This window comes from Lactuca virosa, chromosome 8, assembly GCF_052849685.1.
Source record: "Lactuca virosa cultivar CGN04683 chromosome 8, Lactuca_virosa_CGN04683_v6, whole genome shotgun sequence".
Classification (NCBI taxonomy): Eukaryota; Viridiplantae; Streptophyta; class Magnoliopsida; order Asterales; family Asteraceae; genus Lactuca; species Lactuca virosa.
In genome coordinates, this window is record NC_136433.1 from 158,430,658 (window position 1) to 158,448,099 (window position 17,442).

At 34.4% G+C, this 17,442-nt stretch overlaps 1 protein-coding gene across 1 annotated transcript; it reads left to right on the forward strand.

Moving 5' to 3' along the window:
• Nucleotides 1–11,690: 11,690 nt before the first annotated feature.
• LOC145131000 (putative mitochondrial protein AtMg00820) lies at nt 11,691–11,993 on the forward strand. The gene has a single exon (XM_079065740.1). It carries the CDS (start codon nt 11,691–11,693, stop codon nt 11,991–11,993), a length of 303 nt encoding a protein of 100 aa, XP_078921866.1.
• Nucleotides 11,994–17,442: the final 5,449 nt, after the last annotated feature.

The window sequence follows — 17,442 nt, forward strand, 5'->3', positions numbered from 1 at the left end:
GATTATAATCATTCTCTCTGTCCATTTGTTGTTTCCCGATTTCCGATTTATGACGACTGACTAATTGAACAAATCAAATCAGTCCTGGCTCGGCCGAGCACTTTCATTTGTCATCATCAAATCATCGAGGGGCCCACAAATATTGCTTTTATCCCGAAGGTAAAAGGAATGGATAAACTTCGACTCATATGGCTTGTTCTACTACTTGTTGAATCATACACAAAGGCACGTTTTATAACACCGAGTTACCGAATGCGTTTTCGTGCAATCAATGTACAACCAACTCATAGTAACAACTCATATCTCTAGGTTTGAAGAATATAAGATATTATCGTCTCATGATCACTCGTGATAAAATCCATGAAGTGATTCAAATGAGCGCGGGTTGAATCCAATACTCAGAACTTATGAGCACTCATGAGTGTTGTAGCCCCTTGTCCAACATCTTAGACCTCTACAAGCCAGCCCATGACAGTCTTGATTCATATCTACTTCCAACATATGACCGACTGTGGATAGTTTGAATAACTTAGTCAATAAGGAAGAACGACCTAGTTATTCTGGAAGTCAAAACATGCAAAATGAAACACAATAATAATATAATCTAATATGGTATCAAAACCTATGAACATAAATAAAACACCTTTTATTTATCACCATATGATTACACATTATTCATTGTATACTGTTTCAGCTATCAACTTTATTCTTGAATTTAAAACAATAGTTGTCCCATGCTCCAAGCATGTACACTATGTTTTCTAAACACTAGTCATGCCATACACCAAGTATGCATACTATGTTTGTCTATGATCTTCACTTTGTGAATTAGATCAATTGAACATAACTCTAATGATCCTCTTTCATAGTCCCAAATCCTTACTGCAAATGCAAGAATTCCAAATTCATGCCATTTACTGAAATCTGTTAGATTCTAAACTTATATGCATTGATCCTCCTGTAATGATTATGCACAGAGTCAGAAAGACTTGACAACAACCATTATAGAGCATTCCAAGGAGATCAACTCCTTGGAAACATCCTTCTTGCATTAAGTTTCCTAATCTTACACAGATTGAATAATTTCCAACTTTGAAACATTTCCATATTCCATTTTGACTATCACTTCTGAACAAGAGTTGCCTCCTTACAGATTATGTCAATATGGTCCTTCCAGAATTAACACTATACTTCCAACTGTCCTTGAGCAACCAATCTTTGGTAAACCTTAGATTGTCCTCGACAATTGCTTAGTCCTTTTAGTCATATCCAGTTCTAGACCTTTTCCCTTCTTAATGCCCCAGGCATTTGGAAAATTTTAGAAAGGATAAATATAGCACATGTAATCGATCCTATATCCGAAGCATATGGGACACGAGTCATGATGTCTCACATAAAGACTAAACCAGTCTTTTGCTATAACATTTCCATTTCTATTTGCCAAGTTCTCATAATTCAGATTATGAAAAGGGATGTCGTAATCATAATCGAATTTTAGAACGCAAATAATGGACCCATATATAGAATTTCCTTATGTTGAGTCATTCCAACATGAAATTCATATATATATCCTTGACTAAATACGACTTAAAACCTCAATCTAAGCTTTTAGAATTGAAATGAAGTATAATTTCCTCTCCCTTAATTATAGCAAAACAACTTTTTCAACCCCTGCAGCCTCACGAATTGAAACTTTTGTTTTCTATAATTAACATTGCTAACTTGCAATCTTTATCATAATTATCATGCTCCCACTAACATGATGATTATTAGCATAACACTCATGCTCCCACTAGCTTTGACATGTAATCAGAAATCAACTGGACTTCTAGAAATTAATACTTTATTGACTTTCTTACCAAAGTTCAGATTTCTGATACTAGATTGCTTTGATAAAACTTTATCAATATCATACACCTTATCTTAGATAGCTCACAGGTGTGTCTAAACAATTTTAAGAACTATGAAAAGGGATGCCGTAATCATAGTCTCGATTGTTTAGACCTTTACCACTTCTCACAAGTCCATGTTAGTGTGCTGGTTAACCACACACGCTCCACTAACGACTTTGAGAATGCAAATATCACAATTGCTATCTAGCTAAAATCTACTTAGTGAAAGTGTTTCCTCACCATCATTTTCATGAATCGGAGAGAAACCTTATGACACTTAGATTTTATGGTGTATGAGTTCCTATCCATATGAATTTTGTCAAAACCATAATCACAAGACAAGGTTACTGACAAATCCACACTTATATGGATTAAACTTGTGCAATCTTAAATTCTTGCCATTTGGCAGCTCAAGGGCCTGCCATTGCTTCCAAGTAGCTGTGCAACCAATTGAGAACTCTCAGAACTCCTATGCAAAGCCAACTTGAATAGGCACAGACATGTCGACAAGATAGGTTATAAACCTCAAGTCGTGTGCTAGTGAAGAACTTCAGGTTTTATTCTTGATTAGTTCTTGAGACTTTCAAGACCTTTAAGACTCCCACTGTCCTCTTGACATATAAGACTTTCTTGTCATATATTCAAGAGATAGTGTGGATTCTAATCAAGACAAACACTTCACACAATTGGCCTTAGTTGGTCTTTGTTTTATCCAAAACATCACAACTTACCAATTTCAAATGTACAAGAGTAGAAAACTTTTACTCTTACATTTGACAAGTGTTTTAAACCTTCTTTAAGACATGTCACTCAAGTTACAATCTTAGAGTATAACTCTAAGAATTGTTTTTGGAACGAAGTATAAATCATCTTCTTGATTTAACCACTTCAACAATTCATAGCTCATCTTCTTAGCTACCAGAATGCACTTAGAGGAGGAATTGTGATAAGGTCTCTTAATCATTAAGATGATTATATAACATGATACTAAAGTACTCTCCCATCTTTTCAGATTTGAGAAACTTTTATCTTTCTGCCTAAGTTGATTCTTCTTATTCGCTCTGCCATACATTGAAACCTTTTCCAATGTCTCAGAATTACACTTAAGCTTGTAAGTATAACCATATTTACTGAATTTTAGTAAATAATGACGAATAGTCTTAACGATTATTTGTGGTGGGCTTGATCAGTGCACAAGAATGTGTACTTGATCCTTTACTTGACTCACACATCCATGTGAACAAGTAGTTAGTCTTAATTTTTCTAATGCTTGAAAGTTCTTATTCATCATGCTATACAACTTGCATGATTCCAAGTTTCTATCCAACTGAAACTTAGGTGATGAGAATCTTTCCTTATTTGGTAAATTTAGACACCACCACAAATGAAAGAATCAAATTCATATTTCCACTCTTGCTCTTAATGGAATCTTATAAGCAACAAAAGTTTTCACAAATGCCATTGTAAGGATATTTTAAAATAAATAAAATCAAAAACAAAATTTCTTTTATTTTAAAACTTTGCGGAAAAACTATCCTTACAATGCAAAAGCACATGAAAACTTTGTTGTTATTTATTCCTAAGCAATATATCATAACTCTTAAGAAGTAGCTCAAGAATCCAATCTTCAAACTATGCGATAGAAATCCATCTATGCCATCAGATTCAGCATATTCTTTCTTTAAGTTTCTTCACTTTTTCTTTGATTCTTAAAACATCAACATGTGACCCAGTCACATCACGTATCAAGAATCTCAGAATAGAAACTTAGCAGAGTTAGATAGTGGACTTTACCCGAAGTAGAGTCAAACTTATTGACTTTAATATCCTTAGGTAAATTTGGCAGCTTCGCAACCAATGCCCCTTTCTTTGGCAATAGACCCTTGATAATGGGACTATCTCAGACTTAGCCGTTCTCTTTACCATTTGGTCAACCGAGTTGACTATGGCCGATCCCTTTCCATTGGGAAGAGAGAGCTTTGCTGGATATCCAATGTCATCATTGTCAATGTCCATAAAGTTTTAGGAAGTTGATCTTAGCAAATAGATAAGATCATTAAGGGTCTTGTCATAGTCTGTTTCATAGGAGTCCCAAAGGAACTTACTATGTGACTTAGAAAATAGTTGAGTCACCAACTTTCTCAAGACTTTGACACCCAACTCTCCCGGCTTGTCAATATCTGACTACATCTCCAAGATGTGATCACATATAGACCTTTGCTTGAGTGACCTTAAACTTTTCAGGAACTTGTGGGTTAGGGAGAATAATTAGAGGAGGTGAAAGAAGTATGATTTCCATGGGACATCGTCTTCATTTAGGAAAGCTTGTTTCAAGAGATTTGGGAAGATCATCTTTTGGGAGATATTCAAGAGAGCTGATTTAAAGTCCTTAATATAACACCCAATATGAAATATTAAGGCTAGGACCCAACAACCTATTTATAACTGGAAGAGGGATGTCGTAATCCAAGCTATAAAATAGTTGAAGGTAGGTAAATGACGATTTACCAATTTCCACCATGAAAAACGAAATATAATTAAGTTTTAATTGGATTTGAAACTCCTAGATCTTTTGAGATACATTGAACTTTCAATGGCATGTTTGAATCTCGAGTGTGCCCTTCAGGTTTTGTGACTGGGATGCCGAGGATCACAAAACAAGGTGTGAATAACCATGCAAATATACTTGGTACCCTTAAGTGTTTACCCCTCAATCGATGTGTCGGTTAACCACACACGCTCCATCGATACTATGATAAACATTAAGTTACCCTTTGCCTACCTTGTTAAATCAAGCTTGTGTGCCGGTAAACCACACGCGCTCCACTAACCGACTTAAGCAAAGTGCAAAGTGTAATTTCATGGGTTAGCACCTTATTCACATTTTCCTAAGTAACTAAGATTGGGAATTTATAAGTGTTTAGTTACTTAGTATTTATCATTTATACTTTTAATGAAGGGAGAATTATAGTCCTTGTCCTACCCGTTCGGCTAACGACCCTCCACCAGTCAAGGAAGCGGTATGTGAGAGTGGACACCCATTAAACTGCCATTTTATAGGCAGTAACCTTATACCCCCCTTATAGACTGGCTTCGTGAATGAGGCCTACTAACGGTAAGACTGACTTTACTCTTATACATATATATAAATATTATTAACTTATAATATTATAAAGTATAAGGGTTGAATTTTAAATTTTATAATTCTAAGGGCTAACTTGGAATTAAAGTATTCATAAGAGAAAACTTTTCAAATTCCAAAACTTGAGGGCAAGTTTTGAAACTATTCAAAACTAATTAATTCCATAACTTATGTGTTTAAAGTAGTTTTAATTAAAAAACTCTTCAAGTTCCATAACTTGAGGACAAGTTATGGAAGACTTTAAACTAATAAAAGAATGTAACTTTTCTTTATTTTGTAATTTATGGAATTAATTAAGGTTACACATTTTATTACTTAATGAAGTGACTCTTGAACCTCCATAACTTGAGGACAAGACTCTTCATTTTTGTAACCATTACCAACTTTATGAGTTTTATGAAACTTAAATGTGACTTTTCATATAACTTGAGGACAAGTTACAAAAACACATTTTAGAATCAACTCTTAGATTAAAATGGATTGAGAACACATAATCAATTAACTTTTCTATTAATCTAAGCAACTCATAAGAACAAGATAATTTAATCAAACTTTTTCATGTAATTAGCCTAATCACTAAACTAATACAAAACATGAATCTATTGACAATTATCTTTGAAATTGGATTAGTATGAACATTACCACATCAAAAACAGAATTATAGGTTCAAAAACAGCTTATGGTAATGTTCCTAGTCCATTTCTAGCCAAAAAACTCGAAGATATGCTGTCAGGGGCTCCTACTCGTCGAGTGTATCAACCTACTCGCCGAGTAGGATGATTTTCTTCATGGACTCGGCGAGTTCATCAGTGGACTCGGCGAGTCCAGTGCCCAGAATGCCCGAAATTCGACTTTTTCAGCATTTTTCAGCAATTTGTATCAAGTATAATTAAAAACAAGCCTAGGCTCTGATACCACTGATGGGTTTTGAGCATTCTAACACTCCTAAGTGTACATGCAACCCTAAATACCTTGGATCTATGTTTTCTCTATTATACATGCAAATATGATTATCCAAGGTATTATCCTAACTAGCATACCAAAACATTGATACTAGGATACTAAAATAGATAGAATACATACCTTGTTGTTGTTGCTTGACTCCATGAAGCTTGAGAGCCTAGTGCCCCAACTGTGACACCTCAAATGGTTCACACAACATCATGAACTCTTGGAATAACCATGAGAAGAAGACATACATGTTCAAATCGGCTAGCCCTCAAAATATGTATCACTAGTGCCAATTTCTTGAACTAAAGGGGTTCTTATATAGTGTGGCTGTTAGGGTTACACCATGTAACTCATGACTTTACCCATTCCTTATGCTCCATGGGTTTTAACCTCCATGGAGTATCCATGGATCACCACATGGGTTAAACCCAACATAAAGGAATCTTGGATCATAAGCCCACATATATAAGAATGAATGATTTACACAATCAATCCCCATATATTTAATTAGTCTCTTTTTGATCACTAAATTAAGTCCAAATTAATTCTTGATCAATACTAATTAAATAACATGATTTCATATTAATATATTAGAACTTATAATATATTAATATGTCACAAAATGTCTTTTCCTCATAAACGGTCTATCCAAATGTTCCGATGCCATGCAACCCAAATGGACCATGCCGAGTCGGGTCAAGTACATACCAATTATAGTTATGGACTTAGACACTAATCCAACACAGTGCACAAGAATGTATACTCGATCCCTTTAGTCCTTCACTTGACTCACACATCCATGTGAACAAGTAATTAGTCTTGATTTCCCAATGCTTGAAAGTTCTCATTCATCATACTATTTAGCTTGCATGATTCCAAGTTTCGGTCCAATTGAAACTTGGGCGATGAGGAACTTTCCTGATTTGGTAAATTTAGACACTACCACAAATGAAATAATCAAATCCATTTTCTAATATTGCTGTCAGTGGAATCATATAAGCAACAATTTTCCACAAATGCCATTGTAAGGATACTTCAAATAAATAAAATTAAACAATTTTCTTTTATTTTAAAACTTTGCGGAAAAACTTATCCTTACAATCCACATGGAGAATTGTTGTTATCTATTCCTTAGCAATATATCATAACTTCTTAAGCAACTGCTCAAAATTCTGATGCGATCGAAATCCACCTTCGCGATCAGAATCAGCATATACTTCCTTTAAGATTTCTATCTATTCTTTGATTCTTAAAACATCAACATGTGACCCAGTCACATCATGTAATGAGGATCTCAGAATAGAACTTAACAGAGTTAGATAATGGGCTCTACCTGATATAGAGTCAAACTTATTGACTTTAACATCCTTAGGTAAATTTGGCAGCTTTGCAATCAACGCCCCTTCCTTTGGCAAAATAAACATATGGACCCTTTGGTAATGGGACTATCTCAGACTTAGCCTTTCTCTTTACCATTTGGTCAACCGGGTTTACTATGGCCAATCCCTTTCCATTGGGAAGAGAATGCTTTTTCTGGATTTCCAGTGTCACCAGTGTCACTGTCCATAAAGTTTTTGGGAAGTTGATCTTCTAATCAAATTTGCTTTACTATCGTTCCAAATCATTGCTGATTCAGCAGCACCAAGCAAATATATATGATCATTAAGGTTCATGTCATAGTCTGTTTCATAGTAGTCCCAAAGGAACTCACTATGTGACTTTGAAAGTGATTGAACATCCAACTTTCTTAAGACTTTGACACCCAACTCTCCCGACTTGTCAATATGTGACTTCATCTCTAAGATGTGATCACACATAGACCTTGCTTGCCAATAGGGCTTGAGTGACCTTGAACTTGTGGGTTAGGGAGAATAATTGGAGGAGGTGGAGGAAGTGAAGTTCCACGAGATTTGGGAGGATCATAGATGTCTGAACCAGACATCTTTTTGGGAGATATTCAAGATAGTTGATCTAAAGTCCTTAATATAACACCCAATATGAAATATTAAGGCTAGGACCCAACAAACTATATATAACTTGGAAAAGGGATGCCGTAATCCAAGCTATAAAATATTTGAAGGTAGGTGAATGACGATTCACCAATTTCCACCAAGATAAACGAAATGTATTATTAGGTTTTAATTGGTTTTGAAACTCCTAGATTCTTTTGAGATTCATTGAACTTTTCAAAGGCATGTTTCAATCTCGAGTGTGCCCTTCAGGTTTTGTGACTGGGATGCCGAGGATCACAAAACAAGGTGTGAATAACCATGCAAATATACTTGGTACCCTTAATATTTACCCCTCAATCGATGTGCCGGTTAACCACACACGCTCCACCGATACTATGATAAACATTAAGTTACCCTTTGCCTACCTTGTTAAATCAAGCTAGTGAGCCGGTTAACCACACACGCTCCACTAACTGACTTAAGCAAAGTGCAAAGTGTAATTTCATGGGTTAGCACCAAATTCACATTTTCCTAAGTAACTAAGATTGGGTATTAATAATAGTTTAGTTACTTAGTATTTATCATTAATACTTTTAATGAAGGGAGAATTATAGTCCTTGTCCTACCCGTTCGGCTAACGACCCTCCACCGGTCAAGGAAGCGGTGGGTGAGAGTGGACACCCATTAAACTGCCATTTTATAGGCAATAACCTTATACCCCCCTTATAGACCGGCTTCGTGAATGAGGCCTACTAATGGTAAGACGACTTTACTCTTATAAGTGAAAACTTTACAAATTCCAAAACTTTACAAATTCCAAAACTTGAGGGCAAGTTTTGAAACTATTCAAAACTTTTCATTTCATAACTTATGAGTTTAATTAAGGTTTAATGAAAAAAAAAAATTCAAGTTCCAAGACAAGTTATGGAAGACATTAAATCATTTAATGATGACATTAAAAATAGTGACTCTTCTATTTTCATAACCTATGAGACTTAATGACACTTTAAAAAGAAAAACTCTTCACTTTCCATAACTTGAGGACAAGTTATGGAGTTCATAAAAACCACTAAGATCAAATATTCCAATTAACACAATAATCAAATAATTTTTCTATGATCTAGATTAAACTCATAAGTAAAGATAATTCACATCAACAATTTTCAAGAAATTAGATAATCATATAAACTAATACAAATCTTGAAACTTTGACAATTATCCTTTGAAGACTCTTGGAATTCATAACCTAAAGAGTTAATAAATGAGACATTTCACATCCATAACTTATGGAAGTTTCAAGACTCTTAAGATCATAACTTAAAAAAAAACTTTTGAGTTCCAAAATTTTATGACAAAATTTGTAACTCCTTAAAACCATTTAGATCAAACTTTTAAAACAAATAAAATAATCATATCATTCTATCTTTTAATAAATTTACCTAATTCAACTCTTGTAGTAAAGTGACTCAAATTTTATAAATAATTAGTTTTTCATAAAATCAAGTAATTATCATAAAATTTGACAAACTTCATGTTTTTTTTTTCTTTTTTTTTTCCTTCAACTTGAAAAAAAAATACATTTGCATCAATATAACAGAAAACAACCCATGTCTCTAATACCACTGTTGGGTTTTGAGCATTCTAACACTCCTATGGTGTACATGCAACCCTATAAACCTTGGATCTATGTTTTCTCTATTATACATGCAAATATTAAATATTCCAAGGTTTCATCCTAACTAGCATATTATGAAGCACCTATACTACAAAGTTCTAGTTAGATGACATACCTTTTGATGTAGCTTGATGTCTTCAAGCTTTAAGAGCTTAGCCCCAATAGTGTGGAAGCCTCAAGTGGAATCACAAATCACCAAAACACCTTGGAAAACCTTTAGAGAATATGGATACTCTGCTCACACTATGAAATCGGTTATTGCCCTCTTTAGTGTATCCACACTAGCCACTAGCATAATTTCATGAACCATAAGACCCTTTATATAGTGTGGAGGATTAGGGTTAAACCCTAATACCCATGACCTTTCATTTCCTAGGATCCATGGGTTAAAGCTCCATGGACTATCCATGAAGACTTAGCCCAACCTAAATGAACTTGGCCCACTACACATATATATATCTAAGAGTCCATATTTAATTAGTTCCTTTTGATCACTTAATTAATTATAAATTAATTCTTGATCAATACTAATTAAATAATATGATTATATATTAATATATTAGAACTTATAATATATTAATATAAATCATAAATATACTATTCTCAAAAGACTATCCATATAAATTGTGTCGGTGAAGTGCAACCCAAATGGACCATGCCGGGTCGGGTAAAGTACATACCAAATATAGTTATGGACTTAGACATTAATCCAACACAAGTGCAATTCTGTTATTCTCAAGAATATCTCTTATGTGAAAGGTATTCAGTATAATCTTATCTCTACCAGTCAACTATGTGACGTTGGCTATGAAGTTCTCTTTAACAAGAAAGAAGGAAAAGTTGTTGATCAAAAGAGCATCACTGTTCTTACTGCAAATCGACAAAACGACATCTATGTTTTGGATATGTTATATGCTGAGAAATCTATTTGTCGTTACTTATTCTCTCGTGCTCAGTCTCATCTAAATTGGCTATGGCACAAAAGGTTATCGCATCTGAATTTCATGAATATCTCAAGGATTGCATGGAATCAGCTTGTGAGAGGAATTCCTAAGATGCAATCTGTCAAAGACAAAGTGTGCTCAGCGTGTGAAAAAGGGAAGAAAACCAAGTCTTCATTCAAACCAAAGTCCTCTTCTTCAATCATCAAACCTCTTCATCTCCTTTATATAGACCTTTTTGGACTAGTTCCGATTAAGTCAAGAGTTGAGAAGAAATACACTATTGTCATTGTGGATGAATTTTCATGGTTTACATGGGTAGTTTTTTTAAGAAAGAAAAGTCATGTCGCTGATGAAATCATTGCTCTTATTAAGCAATGGGAAGTCCTCTATGCTCACAAAGTAAAGTAATTGCATATTGATCATGGAACTGAATTCATAAACTCTTCTCTGGAAGATTTTTTCTCTATCTTAGGAATCTCTCAGAATTTTTCGGTAGTTAGAACTCCCCAACAAAATGGTATTGCAAAAAGAAGAAACAAAACTCTTATTAAAGCTGGAAGAACTATGGTTGTTGAAGCTGGTCTTCCATTGTCATTTTGGGCTGAAGCCGTCAATACAACGTGTTATACCCAAAACCGGTCTATTATTGTCAAACGTCATGGGAAAAATGCTTATGAGCTATTTAATTTTTCAAGACAAATTGTTGAAGAAACAATTTATGTCACCATTGATGAGGATTCATTCATTCATGATTGAGTTGATCACCCCTCATCAATTCTGAATGAACTTACTTTCAGTCCTTCAGACCCAATTCCTAAGCTCTTCTCAAATGACGTTGATCCCATTGTTCCCAATGTTGATCAATTAATCAATTCTCAGCCTATCCCTGAAGATCAACCTGTTATGTATGAAGAAGTTTATTCATCAAATCAGGAAGGTTCTGCCCATAGCAATTCAATTGAAATTTCTAATCCTAAAATCCTTCGAGATCATCCTGAATCTCAAATCATTGGTGATGTAAATTTTGGAATTCTTACTCTCAGCAGCAACTTTTGCATGTTTGTAAACTTCATCTTAATGATCGAACCAATGAATATTGTTGATACCTTGAAAGAAGATGACTAGATTAAAGCCATGCAGGATGAGCAAAATGAATTTGAACATCATCGTGTGTGGACTCTTGTTCGCAAACCTCAAGGAAAGACTATCATTAGCATTCGCTGGGTTTTCAGGAACAAAATGGATGAAGATAGAATCATCATAAGAAACAAAGCTAGGCTTGTAGCTCAAGGGTTTTGTCAGCTTGAAAGGTTAGACTATGATGAATCATTTTCTCCAGTTGCAAGACTTGAAACAATTCATTTGTTTCTAGCTTTTGTCTCTTTCAAAAACTTCAAAGTCTACCAAATGGATGTCAAGACTGCCTTTCTACATTGAGTTCTTCAAGAAGAAGCCTTTCTAAAACAACCTCTAGGGTTTGAAAATGAAGAGTTTCCAGATTATGTGTATCATCTTGATGAAGCTGTCTATGGCTTAAAGCAAGCTCCCAGGGAATGGTATGACATGTTGGCAAGCTATCTTATCTCAAGTGAATACAAACAAGGAAAGATCAAGAACACTCTATTCAAAAAGCAATCAGGATCTCATATCATTCTTGCTCAAGTGTATGTGGACGATATCATCTTCAGATCCAATGATAAAAATCTAAGTTCAGAGTTCGCGGAGGTCATGGCCAAGAAATTAGAGATGCGTATGATTGGTGAACTATCTTTCTTTTTGGGCTTGCATGCCAAACAACTAATTGATGGTATTTTTTGTCAAGATAAATATATTGCAAATATGTTGAAGAAGTATGGTTTCTCTGATTGCAAACCGGCAAAGACACCGATATCTTCATCAACATCTATTGGCACTGATCCAAGTGGCACTGATGTTAATGCAACTTTGCTTCAAGGAATGATAGGCTCTCTACTCTATCTTACAGCCAGTTTCCCTAACATTATGTTTGCCACCATATTGTGTGCTCGCTATCAATCAAGTCCTAAGGAATCTCATCTTCATGCTGTCAAAAGGATATTCCGCCACTTAAAACATACACCTAATATTGGGTTATGGTATCCTCGTGACTCTGAGTTCAAGCTGGTGGGATACACTGACTCCAATCATGGTGTGTGTGGAATTGATCGTAAAAGCACTTCAAGAGGAGCTCAAATTCTTGGAAATAGATTGGTAAGCTGGTCTAGGAAAAAGAAAACATCAGTGGCTTGTTCTACCGCTGAGGCTGAATATGTTTCCGCTGGAAGGTGTTGTGCTCAGATTCTATGGATTTAGAATCGGCTCTTGGATTATGGTATGAACTTCTCGAAGACACCATCTGTTGTGATAACACCAGTGCTATTCAGATGATTCAAAATCCAGTGCAACATTCCAAGACCAAGCACATCGACATTCGCCATCATTTCGTCAGGGACATAGTTCAAAAGGGAAAAGCAAAATTATTATATATTCCATCCACAGATAAGCTAGCTGACATCTTCACCAAGGTATTGGATGAAAAGAGTTTGAAAAAATTAATTGTTGATCTTGGCATGCTTTCAATTGTTTAATTATTAATTAACTTCTTTTTGATCTTATGAAAAACTCAAAAACAAACAAGTGATTCTCTTATTATGAATGCAAAATCTTACATTTAGTATTCACTTGTATTTCCTTTCAAACTTATCTAAGATTTATCTACATCTTATTTGTAAGGACTGAAGCTGTCTTCAAGGATCTCAATGCTCTTGGTATTGAGAAAAAGAGTGGCATCGTGTCCTTTTCCTCTTAGGAATACCCTCTTTCTCCTCCACTCATTGCTATGGATGCTGAAACGACCCAGAAATCCAAGGTAAAAATTTCGTTTTTCATTTATAATTAAAACACTTAATTGTAGCTTTGTTCAAAATTGAAAAGCATTTCACATAAAACAATTATCAGAGTTTATTCCCAAAGATCTCATAATGCGGAAAACACGGGTGTATGAGATGCGATCGTCCCGAGCTCCTTTATTTGAAAATTGGAGTACCTGAAACATAAACTGAAAACCGTAAGCATAAAGCTTAGTGAGTTCCCCAAAATACCACATAACATACACATAATCACATATTGTAGGGCCCCTCTGTCATCGGGCCCCGCCCGACATCGAACTATATCCGACATCGGGTCCCACCCGGCATCAGACATCGTCCGTGTCACACCCCCAAACCGGAACGACAGAAACGTTCGGGGGCGGAGGACGTCATGTACTGTAACATCCCGTTATTTCCTATTTGTAAAGTCAACTCTAGTCAAACAAATTCAAACAAAGGTCAACTAAAGTCCTTTTTATTGTTTGGGGTTTTAATTAAGGTTATGAAATACCTTTAATTGTTAAAAATCCTTATAATATCCATAGTTGAAATTGAAAGGAAAATGTTTGAAAAACCGAGAAACTTTGCATACCATTCATTGCTTCGGACCGTAAACGAGGCTTCGGTTGTAAACGAGGCTTCGGCCGTAAATGCATCGCCGACTTCGGACCGCAAACTCCTCGGCCGTAAACCCTCGCATATATATATATATATATATATATATATATATATATATATATATATATATATATATATATATATATATATATATATATATATATATATATATATATATATATATATATAGATTTTCTTCATTTTTCCTTCATTTTCTCATATCCTCCAGTCAAGAACTCTCAAATTCTCTCAAGCATCATCAAGAACACCTCTAATTATCACCAAATAAGTAAGTAATCCTTCCATCATTTGTTGATACCATGCTTAATCTAGTAAAACCTTATGATTTCATCCATGAAATCATCTCTTTTGGCTAGATCTTCAAGAACACCAAGAACACCAAGAACACATACTACTTCTTTAGGCGGTGAACACCTCATTCAAGCTTCAAAACGTAAGTATACATCCTAATACTAGTTATTCTATAGAAGCTCATAACATACACCCTTGAAATCAACCATATCCCAAGAACATAAGAGTTTACGACCATGAGTATCTCCCTTGGCCGTAAACTCAAGATCTTCTTAGACCGTAAACATCATTGGCCGTAAACTCCATGGCCGTGAACACCTTGTGTGGCCGTAAACACCTTTAGAGCAATCACATGTGATTGTAACACTTAAATTCAAGTGTTTCCTAGTCCCTAAAGTGGTTTCTTATATAATTAGTTGTTATATACACTAATTATATCCATATATGTATCATTATATGTTAATAGGATCTGTTGTGTTCAAGACTTCACTTGACACTTAGCATCCTACACCGATTATACATTTGAAAAACTTACATCAGGTGATTCATTTTCCTTGTTTGGATGTGGGATTACAAGTATCAGTTATTTGTCCGGGTGTCATTTAAATTTTACTTATATATATTTGTATATGTATACAAGTATAAAAGTTAATTCATTAGTTTCAATTACCCTTTGTAACATGTTGAGCTGGGGGTTACATTCATGAATACTCGTTATCAAATCAGAAAGTACATATAAATTATAATAGGTATAATTTATGATTCATAGAACATTAATTCACGATTCAAGTATACTAGAGTACATTGTTTTACAAGAACAAGGGTTTGATTCAAAACTATTCAAGACTATACATTCTTCCAAATACATGTTAAGAATACTAACTCAAGAACATACTATCAATCATTTATTTCAGAATGATTGGGTTTTCATAACTATTATACATGTAACGTTTATATGCTTTTATGAGACAAGTAGTTCAGGTTGCTTAATTCGTTTTAAACAACATAGTTAAAGGCCTGCCATTATAACCAGAATCTCCAACCGGGGATCGAAACAATGTGTGTATAGATCTATATTGGGATTGACAACCCCGCACTCGGACTGCTAGCTACAGTCAGGCATACACGCCTGTGAGTGACAAATTGTTATCAACATGTGTTCAGCGCATTCATAGCGTTGGGTCAGGCCATCTAGTCAGTATGGTTATAATAACTCATTAAAAGATATTAACAATACGTTAGTGTATAATTAACTAAACTTATGTACTATTCCGAAGTACTAGTTTACAAAATACAGTTTACAGTAAAACATTACAGTTTACAATAATAGTTGGTGAAACCAGATACACTCTCAGATACAAGTTTACAAAAGGATTACAAATACAAAACATTGGTTTACAAATAGAACAGTTTTATGCAAATACAATTACTTTTCATATACAACAGAAAATATAGGATTTTCTGGAAACAGTTTACATATTCAAGAAAACAGAAGACATTTTTTCAAAACATAAATACTTATGCACTCACTCAACTTTATGTTGATACTCTCTTTTCAAATTACTTGTATTCTCAGGGAATCAGTAGACAGGTACACCCCGAGCTTTTGAGAAGATGGAGCTATTATGTCTTGTCTTCTTCTTTTGTACAACTATTTAGTTTCAGTCTACAATGTTGAAACACATGTAAATATTTAACCTTTTTAAATACAATGGTTGTTTGTACTTTGATTACTATAATGCATGTGTTGTGATACTACAAATGAAGTCCACCACCCCCGGACGTTTCCGCCGTCTAGTTTGAGGGTGTGACATGTACAGTATCACAAAAATAGAATAATAGTAATCAAAGAAACAACAACCATTGTATTGATATTAAAATGTTTACATTGTATTCGAATCACACATAATTGACCCCAAAAGTAAATAGCAAAGTAAAGACTTGAAGCTACTATGCTCCGTCTTCTAGGAACCCGGTGCGTGTAGCTGTCTACTAGAGTCCTGAGAATACAAGTGGTTTTTGAAAGAGTGTCAACATTAAAGTTGGTGAGTTAATAAGTATTTTGCTTTTGAAAGTATGTTCTTTGTTCTTTAAAAATGTAAATGTTTTCCTCCAGAAAATCCTATATTTTCTGATGTGATAAATGATGCCAGATTCTTCTATAACCACTTAATTTATACTAATTATATATAAATTAATACCGAACGGGCAGTTGAATGTGTGGATATGCCCTAAGCCCACAACCAAACAAGGAACAAGAAATGAGGCGGAAACCACACATTCCACTGTCTATCAGATATTCTTCATATATAACCTGGATGTCTAAACTTAAGGAGTCATAGAATTAATAATGATAGTTTGAAAGTTAAATGGTAAACAGTTTGCTTGTAAAATAATGATGTTAACCCTGGAAAAACCTATTTTTCCATAAAAGCGAATTGTTGTCTCTAATGTTCCAAAACTGTATAGTTCAAGTAAAAATACCATACTTAATTTACTTAAGAATTAGTCTTAAACCCTAAGACCAAAATGTTTGCATGTTGATGTACACTAGTTTCGTATACTTGTTATTCAGTTATTTGATATCACTACTTTGCTATACGTTTGCCATAGTTGTAAATTCTGATCTAGAAAATGGTATGTTATACAGGTATGCGTTGGTATGACCCATATTTGTTCCTCCTATAATTAATTAGTGCATACGAATTATATATCACCAAGATCGAACGGACAGTTGATTGAGTGATTCTGCCCTAAGCCCACAACCAAACAAGGAACAGGAAGTTAGGCGGAAAGCACCCATCCTACTGCCTATCAGATGTTATCTATATATAACCCTCATGTATAAACCAAGAAACCTTAGAATTAACAATAAGAGTCCTTTAGATCCTACTGGTTCGTAAATCTCCTTTGTTGTAGTTTTATAAGTAATAAAACTATGTGAAGTTTGTTATATATATATATATATATATATATATATATATATATATATATATATATATATATATATATATATATATATATATATATTCATACACTAATCGTACCACTGATACCATATTGTGAGT

Bases quoted from the DNA above. Each gene is read 5' to 3' on its own strand.
- LOC145131000 (XM_079065740.1), top strand. From the start codon at position 11,691: ATGCAGGATGAGCAAAATGAATTTGAACATCATCGTGTGTGGACTCTT.